The following is a 12,797-nucleotide window of genomic DNA, read 5'->3' on the forward strand; positions in this document are numbered from 1 at the left end:
ACCCTCTCGATGAAGATGTTCTCATTGACTGGGGTCAATTGATACTTTTTGTCCCTATAAATGTTTGAAACAATCTTAATGATAAGGTTCCTCTCCATTCTATTTTTACTTTAATTGCATACCATCTTTTTAAAATATTTTACTATTATTCTTGATTACATGAAATTAAATAAAAAATATTCATTCAAAAATATTTCCAATTCCTAAACTATTAAATAAATTATAGTTGCCCCACAAATTTAAGAGAGTTTCCACATATGTTTAATTTCCCCATTAAAACAAAGAAGCAGCTGCGTGAGATCATGAAGTAAACCCCAATTTCACATACGTCCCAGAGTCTTAGGGATTTGAAAACTTCCGGAAGCTCTGCGATAGCGATCCGATACAATGCTAGTGCTTCATAAATGTTAGAATGTAACAACAGATTGATCAAGTTTTTTGTGAAGGAAAAAAATGCAATCCACGGCGGATTCAGTCGAGGCGAGAGGAGCTAATCCCATGGCAGTGGTGCCATCATATAATCTCCTCAGACTCCAACATTCTTTCGAAGACATCATTTTGTGCATAGACACAGATCGCCAAATGGAAACGGAATTGAAATCTGTGGGCGCCAAAGGGCAAGGTCTCTCACGCATGGATTCTGTCAAACAAGCCATTCTACTCTTTGTTCACGCTAAATTAACTATTAATCCTAACCACCGATTTGCCTTTGCTACATTGGGTCACTCTGCCACATGGGTATGATTGAATTATTACCATCTGCAATCTTAAACTTTCCAATTTGCTCTTTTCATCGATAAGTAAGTCTGTTCAATCATTCCAGTTTAGTAGAGAGTGCTTTTAGATTTAACTTTGTGATGCATAGTTGAATCCAAAAGCACTCCCTACTAATTTTATGGATTACGGAAAACTCATAACTACTTATTTATGAAGTACCATTACTTGCAATTTTGGATTCTGACCAATTTTTTATTTGATAGATCATACATATTCAATGTTGTATTGTTCTCAAAAGTATGTCCATTTTAAAATTTTAGATAGGGCTTTATTTTCTCATCAATATTCATATTTAATTTTCTAGAATGCCCCAAAACATATCCAGTCTGTAATGCTGCTTGTTGCACTCGCATACTAAATTGAATTGAAAGTGAATCCAGTCGTTGGTTTCGGGGCGATTGGTTGGCTGGATAATTTACCCCAGTTTTATTTGTACGAAACTAATCTTTATGGAAACCGGTACTGAAATTTCTAAGTAGAACCCAAAGAGACAAGTTAGAAGCCTCACATCTATGGAACCACTGCCTTACAATACGCCGTGATGAGGGTAGACCAGAGCTTTCAGCAATCACTTAGCCCTGCTTTAGCCATAAGGCAAATTTTAAATATATACTTGGGAGGAATTTTTAATCTGCTTACGAACTCTAGGGTTTCCTGCCTTTCCTCAGCGAAAAAATTCAAAATTGCATCGGACCAAGTTTTAGGTTGAAGGCTCCAAAATTCTCCGAGCAGCACCAGCTGAGAAAAATCTAGCGGTACCTTACAAAGGTGGACGCTGAAGGCATTCTAACTTACTAGTAAGGACTCTTTAAAGGATACCTTAGTACCCCATAACAGCGGGCAGCGGACAAGCACTACCCCACAATGGTGTGGAGGAAACCATTCAGCTGGCCATCTGTGCCATAGTCAACAGTTGGATTCAACTCCACATACTAGTAGAGTAATACTCGTCATGGATAAGAGGGTAATTGGTCAACCAATTGGTTTGCTGCCCTAGGATGTAATTCTGCTGTTGACCAATTGCCCCATAAGCAATGCCTAGATATACATGCACTTACTTGGAGTAACGTTGCTGTCCTGGATGAGAGGGCAACGAGTAGGTTAGTTTGACGCAACAAACTTAGTTGCTTTTGTGGTTGCACTCTTTAGAACAATCCAAAGAAAACCATTAGATTTTATTTATATTATATAAGAAATTATGAAATATCTTCCATCTATAAAGAGCTGCCATTTAACAGAGATGGACCGTAAATTCATTTATCCTCTGTTCATTGTACATTTGACTTTGCAATGTTTTCCTATACTTATCACAGCCTTTGGTCTTCATGACTGTTTTAGTTTGCATTACACCCTTGTGAACCTTCCTCCATATGCTTTCTTATGTCTTATATGTTTTTTTGACTTTGTTTCACTCAACTACTGTTATCTTGGGTTTGTAGAACACCTTCAACAAATCTCATGATTATTTAGAACATCCTTATGACTGTTCTTTAAATCTTGTTATGTGTGTAACAATGTTTACGGTTTTGATGATAGATTGTCTTGTGCCATGGTGTGTAAGGGTGCATTTATAGTGGGTGAAAGTTCTCAAGAGGAAGAACTCCCGAAATTATCAAGATACAAGTCAAGGGTGAGAAGATTAATGCATTGTTTGGTACATGCTCGCAAGCAAACCTAATGTGCCAAAAGTTGTAAGGTGAGCTTGGGTTGAAAACCATGGGTCATCCTTATCTGTTAGACTTAGGATGGCTGAAGCAAAGAGTGGACATCTGAGTAACAAGGCAATGTAAATTCACATATGGTTTAATCCGGAGTTTAAGGATGAAGTGTTTGTTGATGATATATGTTTATGGTGTCTTTCATGTAAGTCCCGATCTCCATGTGAGAGATGCCATCCACTTTTAAGGGAAAAATCAGTACATTAGAATGATAAAGACTTCACTTTGAACTTCATGTTGGGGAGTTTAGCTTTATTAGAAAATATGCAGTCAGCCAAAGGGCTGGGTTGTAAGTGCTTAGAAGTAGAAGGTGACTCGTAGGTTGTTATAAATGGTTGAATTAAAGGGCAAGTTATATTGGAAGTTAAATTACATTCTAGAAGAAGTGCAGATGTTAAAGATTTGAGTTTCAGTTTGCTTTAAGGAAAGCAACAAACCTGCAGATAGACTAGCAAATGAAGTGATAGTACAGCTCTCTTTCATAGCCATAGTTAATTTTGTCAGAATGGGAGATAGAAGATTTGCTTCTACATAATTTTAAACAACCTTTACCACTCAACAACCATCAGCTTAATGATATTAATTCAAGGTATACAGGCAAGCTTATTATGTTATGAGATGACAGAGCTTTTCAGGGAATGTAGCAAAATATTCAGCATGAGAAGATCTTTATCCAACACAAATGAGATCATGTGCCAATAGGTTAAAGATCTCCATGGTTAGAGTTTCTCGATCCAACAGGCCCATTGATGCAATTCAAAAAGTTTCTCTTTGTTGCTATGTGGAAAAGAAGAGGATTTGGAGGTTGAGATAATAGTTTGTATGGGCTGCATTGTCAAAGTGTTGTAGAGGCTATTGAGGTTAAATTGCAGCTAAAGGTAGTCATTGAGCAAGGTGTGATTGGACCAATCAATTTGCATTGAGGTTCTCCATTTGCAGTTGTGCCAAGGAAGATGGAACTTGGTGAGTGTGTGTTGATGATAGGGTATTGAACCAAATTATATTAAAAAAATAGGTACCTGCTGCTTTGAATTAATGGCTTATTGGGTCAACTACAACATGATAAGTATTTTACAAAGCTGGATTTGAAATCATGGTATTGCCAAGTTCGAATGAAAGAAGAAGATGATTGGAAATCAATTTTTATTACTGAGCAAGGATTGTTTGAGTAGTTTTTTCCATCATTTGGATTCTGCAATATTTCAAATAACATTATGAAGTTGAGGAAAGAGCTACTTAGGCTACTTATCGATTACTATGTGATTGTTTACTTGGATGATATCTTGGCCTTTAGTAGAATGTATGAAGAACATAATTCTCATTTTAGGCAAGTGCTGAAAATGTAAAAGGGGAATACATTCCTTTTTTTTGATCCTTAGGCTGGCCGATCATGCTCTGTTACCAATGTAATATCCCTTTTTGGGATATTCCTGTTTTTTGTCTTAAAACAACAATTCAAACTTAAACTGAGAATTGCAATATATTTATAAATATCTTTATCAAAATTGAAGAAATTTTATTATAATATTTAACTCATAATTTTATGAATAATTCAGAAGATAGGATCTATCTTGATTTTCTGCAATAATTTTCCTTCAGACTGACTTGTCGAAGTTCAATGATACTTAGATTAATATATCATAGCATATTCCTTGCAGCCAATCACATTGTGAATTCCTTGGAAACACTTGCAAACTGGCAATTCTCAAGGTTGGTTGTCCTTGACATGCCAAGAGCATGGAATCTCGGTCACCCTTCCATCCCCCAGTACACCTTGGAGGCTGGCCCTCCTTGATCAAGCCCAAGGACATGGAAGGGTGGCCATCCTTCGACATCTGGTTTAACTTGATAAGAGCATGAAAGGAGGGCTGTCCTTTCATCTTTCGTGAACTTGGAAGGCTGTTTGCAGGACACTAAACTGATTTCTTAAGGAGTTTGCTAGATTATTGCTAATAGCTTGATTTCTCTTTATTTTTTGAGGGATTGATGAGTGGATTCTTATATGATGCTTAAAAGAATTGATGCTTAAATGATTGATGTCTTAGTGATTGATATTTGAATTATTTGATGCTAGAATGGTTGATGCTTCAATAGTTGATGTTGGAATTATGGATTTTTGTATGTTTGATTGATTGAATGAATTGATAATTTATGATGATGATTTGCTGATTTATTGTTTGCTTGATTTGATAATTGATGATTGCTTTTGATGGATTTATGAGTGATTACTGTATGAGTGTTGATTTGATGTATTGATGAGAGATGATTGATATGTGATCCTTGAATGCTTGGAATGATTTCTCCATTATACTTTATTGGTGAAAGGGTCACAACCTTTCATGAGAATTGAGTCACCACCCTCCTTTGCTGCCTTTTGAGAATATTAAATTATTTTCCAAATTAATCTTTCTTGCATGTCCTCCTCAATTGAAACCTTCTTCCCTTTTTATCTTCCAATGTGAGGCAGAATTCACACCTCTTCATCATGTCTGCATTTTGCAGGAGAATTTTTCACAAGTACCACCCTTTGAAAGAGTACAACCTTTCATAATTTCTGCTCTTTGAAATAGTCCCTTCCATATTTTCTTTGCATTCCTGTCTATTATCCTTCCTTGATTTATATTTTCATCGTTTCTTCCTTTCTTCCCTCTACAAATGAACTGTCCTCTCTTTTATATCTTCTAATAAGGAGGATGCACACCCCTTCTCTTTGCAAGGGATGCATCCTTATAGAATGAACTGCTTATTATTCCTTTAATTAATTGTCGATTATTATATTCCTTTTTACCTTGGTCAGCCCCTTGCAATAAATCATTATTATCACCTAGGTTTAATTGCCAGTAATGCTGCAATCTGGGGTGTGAAGGCGGGGGCATGACAATTGATTAATGATTATGTGTGTTGACAATCAATTTAGCTGATTTGAGTGCAATTTTCCACTTGTTGTACTATGTGTTACTTGTAGTTTCGAGTTTGCCAATTTGTAAGTCTCACTTAGTATCATGGATCTTGCTAAATGCAACTATGACAACTTGTAAAGTGTATAAGAGTTCTTAAGAAATAGCATAATAAGAGGGAGTTGAGTGTGAACTAGGAGAAAATCAAGGAGCATCTTTCAAAAAGGATGATACAACCAAATGGAGTGTTCAAGTTGGCAATAGTTGTTTCTATTTGACCGTTAGTTAATTCACCATGATTTTGGTCATTGGAATTTTTGCGTGGATTTGGGTGACTAATTTAATCCATGGTTTTAGAAACCACTTATAGTTTGTGGTTTTGGTTTTGGCTATATATTGAGTGCTCATAATGGAAATATTATGATATGTCATAATAGGTATTATTATGTTGCTGGAATATCTCTAGAATTGTATGTTAGTGTGACCTTTGTGAAGGCTTGAACTTGGTTGTATTGTAATCAAATTTACTGATAATAAATTGGTTTGAGATTTGGAGACTTGGTTTGTTTTCCCAAAGTGTACACTATGTCATCTATTTTGAGTGTTTTTATTCTTTCTTGTCTAAAACTATATATTTTTCTTTACTACAATATTCTCCACTTAGTTTAATATGGGAAGTTTTATTTGGCTTGGTATCAAAATTTGGCTAGTTGTGAGATCTTAGGATAGGTTTAGAAGGATTTTTTGACCATGTTAATCTTGGTTTTAGTGGGAGTTGTGTGTAAAGGAGATTTTGTAAATAGGAGAAAATGGAAAGCACATGTCAGGTGGAGATAGAAAAGTTCGATGACACAAATTTTGAGCTATGGAAGCTTAAAATGGAGAACTTGCTAATAGATTGAGATCCATGGGATGCAGTCTTTGGAAGTAAATCTATGTTGATGCAACAAAATGTATGGGATGTGTTGGACAAAACAGTGAGGAGCCTTATTTGACTCTGTTTTGACGAATTTAGTAGTCCTAAATGTTTCAAGAGAATCAATCATGAATCCCTTCGGGTGAAGTTAAAAAATTTTACTAGATCAAATCTTTGGTGAATAAACTTTTTCTGCATAAGGAATATTCATCGAGAATGGGTGATTGTGACCACATATTTGAACACTTTGAACATGTTCAACACTATGGTTGCCCAACGCTATGATTGCCTAGTTGAAGTCTATTAGTGTTGTGATGGATGATGAAGACCAAATATCACTTCGCACTGTTCTTTGGTAGATGTTGGCATCCTAATTCATTGTGTCTCATTTTACTTCATTTTGCCTCTTTGTTGTGCATTTGATCCTATCTCACCCAACATTGATAACTGATCTATTTGGATCCCTTAGAGGTCAAATGGTGCCCAAAATCCATAACATGTTTGAAGTTTGGGTGATGGTTGTGTTTTCCTTGACTAATAGAGTATTGGGATACCCATGCTTGTATGCCTTTCCTATCAATCTCAAAAGCCGCCTAGAAGCTTTTTGTAAATTGCTCGTGTGTTTAGTTTTTTGGCCTTTCGAAGTGTCAGGGTTTCTCTCACCTATGTGCCATCTTCCTCAACCTCAAAGGTCTAAAACTGTTGAAGTCCTTGTCAAAATTCCTCTAATTTTTTTGGTTCTTTGGCACGTCATATCCCAACATCTCTTTCAGACTTTTGCCCCTAGCATGCCCATCCTTGAAAGTATGACATCCTTCTGTTTCCCACTAAGTTCCTCACTAGAATTTTAGATTTGCCTCATCCTTGATACCTTCATTTAATAAACTTTTTCCTTGTTGGTGTCATGCTGATGTAAGCAGTCTCAATGCAATCATGCTGACATCATTAGTTCATCAGATGCTTGGACTTATTTGTCCATCCCATCTCTTGGTATTTGTTCCGCTACTTCGCTACTCCGTGAACTTTGATCCATTGCTTTCCGAAAAATTCTTTTAAGTCTTTTAGAGTCAAACTTTTGACCACTCCTTATTCAAGCACTCTTTTTCTTTCAACCTTGAAAGCTCAAAACTTCACATTTTAATTCAACAAAAAATACATCTCATAGAGTTGGACTTTTTGCCATCCCTTGTGTTGGTATCTCTTTAGAGGTATCCTCGAACCTTGATTCTAACAACCTTCATTGCCGGGGTTACCTTGTTCACTTTATTCTATATTATATTCCTTTTAGCATGACTTCCTGGTCTACCCCGGTTCTGTGATTCTCCACTGCTTTGATCTTTGCATGTGGTATGAGTTTCCTTCAACCCTCTCCGACTTGAAACTCCTGCCATTTCTTGTTGCTCCCACCTACCCTCTTGGATGACACCAAGCTTCATTAATGATTTGACTGAAAAAAATATGGGCAGAGTCATTGAATCCAATATAATTTTATGCATGGAATAATAATATAATCTCTTCTTTTGACATACATTACATATTTATAGGATTTTCATATCTTATTTTGTAAAGTCCCTAAACTGCTTCCCTAAATATAATGAGTTGTTTTAATAACTCAATACTAAGAAACATATTTTCGTGCAACCAATATATGATATTTTAATAAACAAACCTAATAATATAATATTCCTAACCTATGTGAACACTAATTCCTAGCACTCCTCTTTAGTGTGAACATGGGGAGAAAGTACATCACATGAAATGAAAATAGAACCATATGTCTATGCATACTTTTAGTTCTGCAGCTGCTATTTGAATCTTGTTGCACATGATAACCTACATATGAGAACTTCTCCCACTTTCACTTCCAGTGAATTTATCATTGACAGACCATACTTGCAAGAAGTTTAACAAGTAGAGGATCTCTATAGCCAGCTGCTCTCCCTAATACTGTTTAAATACTACCGATGTCCATATTCTCCTTCTTATCATATCAATCCAAACAAAAGACAAAATCCTACAAGGACTGAACACAATAGCCCTTCTATAGACTTTGATGAAGCACCTTTACTAATTCTCCTTGCACATGCAAGAAACACCAAATTGGACTCATGAGTGGATCTCTTGATTGTCGAACTTGTAAAACATCTCTACAACATGAGAGAACATAAATATTCCCATCCTCCATGCATAACGAGAGAACAACTCGCCTCCAAGAATCCACATCTCCTTTGAGGGTCTTGTTATCACAAAAGCTCGCACCCTTGCTGAGCTATCAACTCAGCAACCTTGTGAAACATGGAGACAACCCCGAAGTGTGGGACCTTGCGCAAGGGGGTTGAATCTCCGGAGAAGGTCGACTTCCTTCTCAATCGAGGTGCAGGTGTTGAACCAACTCAACACTTCAAAACTAACTCCTAGGCCTATCCTAACAAATTGCAGAGGTAAAGGGAAAAGAGAATGCTTGAAATAGGAGGAGGTGATGCACCAAGAAGAGATTGTTCCTCTCCCCACCCAAAATGGCACAAGGAATCAACTGAAATGCCCAAGAGATGCACAAACTTCACTTGTATGAGTGAACCAAACGCATGTGTGGAGGTTAGAACTTTCTAAGTATCAAGAGGGGAGAAGGATTCCCACAAGTCACACTCAAAAAATAAGTTAACACAACATACATGTGAAAGAAAACCACAAACATACACTTATAATGGAGGTAAGAACACATACACAACATGCATAAGTTGTAGTGAGGCAAGAATGGTAGTTTCAATTCATTCGAAGGCCAAAGGCCAAACTTACAGTTGCAGAAATGCAAAAATAATTTCAAGTCTTCAAGAGAAGAGAAGAGCATAAGAAAGCTCAAGGCAGCAGAGAGAGAACCCTTTACAATGTTGCTCAACAACCTTTATATAGAAAATTGGTTACAAGAGTGATCATGACCCCTGTATGTCAGTCTGGAGGTGCAGGAAAGTGCATGCACTTGACTTGTACATGCAAGCAACCTAGCCATACCCACAAAGGGCAATCTTGAGAAGGTGGATTGACTAACCTTCCAAAGTCAAACATGACATAAGTCACCAAGCATGGCCCCATACCTCCCTTGATGGAAATCCTGCCAAAAACATTTAATGCACCCTTGTGGCTCCACAAAAGAAAGTGCACAAGTCACCAAAATTGTTGGAGCATTTAAAGCCTTGAGTGTCAATCACGCCATCCGGAAGTGTCGCTAGTCGGAAGGAAGCTCGGACTCTCGAAGTGAGGAAGACAAGGGAAGGAGCAAGAAGCTTCGGAACCTCGGGGTTTCGGAGAACATCAAAAGGCTAAGAAAAGAACTTCGGAACCTTGGGGTTTTCGGAGAACATCAAAAGGCTAAGAAAAGAACTTCGGAACCTCGGGGTTCCGGAGTTTCGGGATAGAGAGAGGAAGAGAAAAAAAGGAACTTCGGAACCTCGAGGTTTCGAAGTTCCGGAGAGAAGAAGGGGAGGGAACTTCGAAACCTCGGGGTTCCGGAGTTTCGGGCAAGGATAGAAGAAAGGCTATGGAGAGGAAAGGAACTTCGGAACCTCGGGGCTTCAGGGTTCAGGGGAAAGGAAGGAAAACAAGGGAAAGAACTTTGGAACCTCAGGGTTCCAGAGTTTCGGGAAAAGGAGAAGCTTAAGAGGAGAGGTGAAGGAAAGGAAGGCTAAGAACTTCGGAACCTCGGGGTTCCAGAGTTCCGAAGAGGGAAGGAGAAAAAAGGACAAGGAACTTTGGAACCTCAGGGTTTCGGAGTTCCGGAGCAAGAAAGAAAGCGGCTAAGGCAAAGAACTTCAGAACCTCAGGGTTCCAGAGTTCGTGGGAAAGAGAAAGAGAGGGCCCAAGAACTTCTGACAAGGCAACACTCCAAACCTCATGATTCCATCGTCTTCTCTTGATCAATTTTGGAGCAACGCTGGTCCATAGAATGTATCTCTGATCGGTTCTTGCCAATGGACCAAGGTGTCATAAAATGACAAATTTTTTGGCGATTTCTTGGGGATGCTTGCCTGCTAAGCATGAAGTCCAGAAGCCTTGAGCATCCATTGGGCACTGAGTCATTGAAAAGACCCAAAACATGTGTGTGCCATCACTTGGAGGAAAACTAGAAACTAGAGCGCACACCCTTTTAAGGAGAACGTGGCATGTGCACAAGCACTTATGAAAGCAAAACAACTTATGGTCTATTATTTACATTGCTTTATATGGAAAGGAAAATCAAACAAAGCTATTGGCAGGCTTGTCAAAATAGCTGCCTTTCCTAACCAGCTTCTGATGCTCTTCATGTTTGTGAAAAACCAGCCAGGAAAAGAAAAAAGATAGGCACCCGACAATCTGTTGGAATGCCTCCCAAAGCTTGAGAACAATGAAGTTCAGCCATGTTTGCATGTTGTCCTCCTCAGGCTGATGGGTGAAAAGAACTTGCTCTCCTTGATGCTCAACTTCATGCTTAGAGGTAAGCATGACATGGGATGACCTACAGAGCTCAATCCGTGCCAGATGCCTGATTGGACACCCTCTTGATAATTCTAAGTTCGAGCAAAAAACATTGATCTCGCTATCTGGCTCAACTGCCTTGATATCTTGCTGGCTGGCAAGGGTGGGTATTGATGACTCATCTAATGAGGCATGAATCCCCTATTGTCGTTGCTCATAGCACTCTTCTAGTCGAGGAGACAACGATTGGATATGGATGGATGAGCAAACAATTTCCAACTCATCCCAGAATTGATCTTCATCAATCTCCTCCATGCTTCGCTCCGTGCTAGGAAGCGCCCCCACATCACAACAATCCTGATGACTATTGGGAGGAGTATGAAGCTCCTCCCTTTGGAACGTAGGTTCTATTGTGATGTTATGCATAGGTTGAGAGACACCCCTAGGCATGTCAACTGCCTCATCTTTGAGGAAAAAAATGTGTCCATGCTTTGCCACTTCCAGCTTAGTCTCATGCTCATGTTGCAGCTTCCCCTCATCCTTGACTTCCATCTATTGATGATTCGAGACCTTATCAACCGTGGGCATGTCCTCTTCCTCATTCTTAAGGAAGAAAGGAAGCTCATCAAATAAGAGGAATGAATCCTCTTCCTTGTTGTCATTGTTTGCTTGGATAGAGGTTCCCTGAGAGTGATTATCTTCAATCACCTTATGCAACAAGTCTGACAATGCACCCTCATGAGCGTGTGAAAGCTCACAAATGGTAGGCTGCAACTCTTCCTTCCCCCGCTCACTGGCACAATCAACTCTCCATATGACAGGTCTGCCCTTGAAGAGCGAAATAGTACCAGGACAAGAGCACTGAGTGGGTGAAAATTTTTGCAAGGGAAGCTGAGGCATTTGAATTTCTTGCATAGGAGAAGACCCCTGAGGTGGGCATCTCTATGAGATAGTGGATTGGGAGCCTCTAAATTTTGGGATGTTGAATCTTGGAGGTTCAATCAAAGGCTTAGAGGGTACCTGTTGATGTGTTTTTTGTGCACATGCGAACACAGAATAAAATACCAAGGTATCTTATCCTCTCTTGAACAAAGTTTCCTCGAATGTTGAAGATTTCGCCTAAGGATCAATCGAGGCAACTCCAAGGTTCTTATATGTAGGTTCTCTATGTGTGGATAAGCTCTTGTGGTATGATGTGATTATGCTGGAATCACAAGGGGACTTACATTCGAATACTTGAGCATTTGATTTGCTGGAACTTGGATCCTATCTACTAACTGGAAGATAAAGAAATGGTAGAAGATACAGGGTTTGGAGAATCTAATCTAAGACCTAGAATGCAAGAACATGGATGAATGACTAGGTGGAGTCCTACTGGGCTAGGTCCCACCATCAGGTTGAACAATCCGACACCAACTCAGTGCGATCTTCTAAGGGATGCTTCGAATATATTCAAATCATACACCATCAGACACTGATCACCATTCAAGTTAATGCATGAACAATAGACGCGTAACGACTTAAGATTAAGCTCATTCTATGCCAATTGACCACGCAGGGCGCACTTACAATCAACAAGAGGCTAGTGGTTTGGACTAGGCGGATTCCACGCAAGGGCAATCAATAACTTCCTTCATTCAATCTAATTATTTACCATCTAAAATGAAGATTCAACAAGAGACCATGCATATTGCAAAGAAACAACACACTTCACCATAACTTCAATGAAAATGGAGTTCATTTACAATCAGGGCAACAATTCCTTGCCTTCTCTCCCTAATCGACTCTAATTGCTTTTCTATTTTTACTGACTATTCACTATTGACTAATCTCTAACTATTATTAGCTAACTCTTAACTATTCACCCTTACAAATGAAGAGCCAAAGCTTTATATAGGGAGCTCTTTACAATTCAATGGCTTTGATTGATTTACAATCAATGGCTAGGATTACAAGATGAAACCCTAATTAGGGTTTGTTATAACAAACTCCTTTAGCCAATGAGAAAATTACATCAAAATTTGAGAACCAATAGGAAGC

The 12,797-nt window shown here is 38.6% G+C and overlaps 1 protein-coding gene across 2 annotated transcripts in view; it reads left to right on the plus strand.

Moving 5' to 3' along the window:
- Nucleotides 1-241: 241 nt before the first annotated feature.
- The window catches only part of LOC131037879 (uncharacterized), a 52,555-nt gene continuing 39,999 nt past the window's right edge, over nt 242-12,797 (plus strand). Inside the window, exon 1 of one of the 2 annotated variants that reach the window (XM_059220131.1) lies at nt 242-738. In XM_059220131.1, the coding sequence (XP_059076114.1) occupies nt 454-738 (285 nt within the window). In that variant the 5' untranslated portion in view covers nt 242-453. The remainder of the gene's footprint in view (nt 739-12,797) is intronic. The other variant, XM_059220132.1, reaches the window with a different exon arrangement.

The sequence above is a fragment of the Cryptomeria japonica genome, chromosome 4 (assembly GCF_030272615.1).
Source record: "Cryptomeria japonica chromosome 4, Sugi_1.0, whole genome shotgun sequence".
In the NCBI taxonomy this organism is placed as follows: domain Eukaryota; kingdom Viridiplantae; phylum Streptophyta; class Pinopsida; order Cupressales; family Cupressaceae; genus Cryptomeria; species Cryptomeria japonica.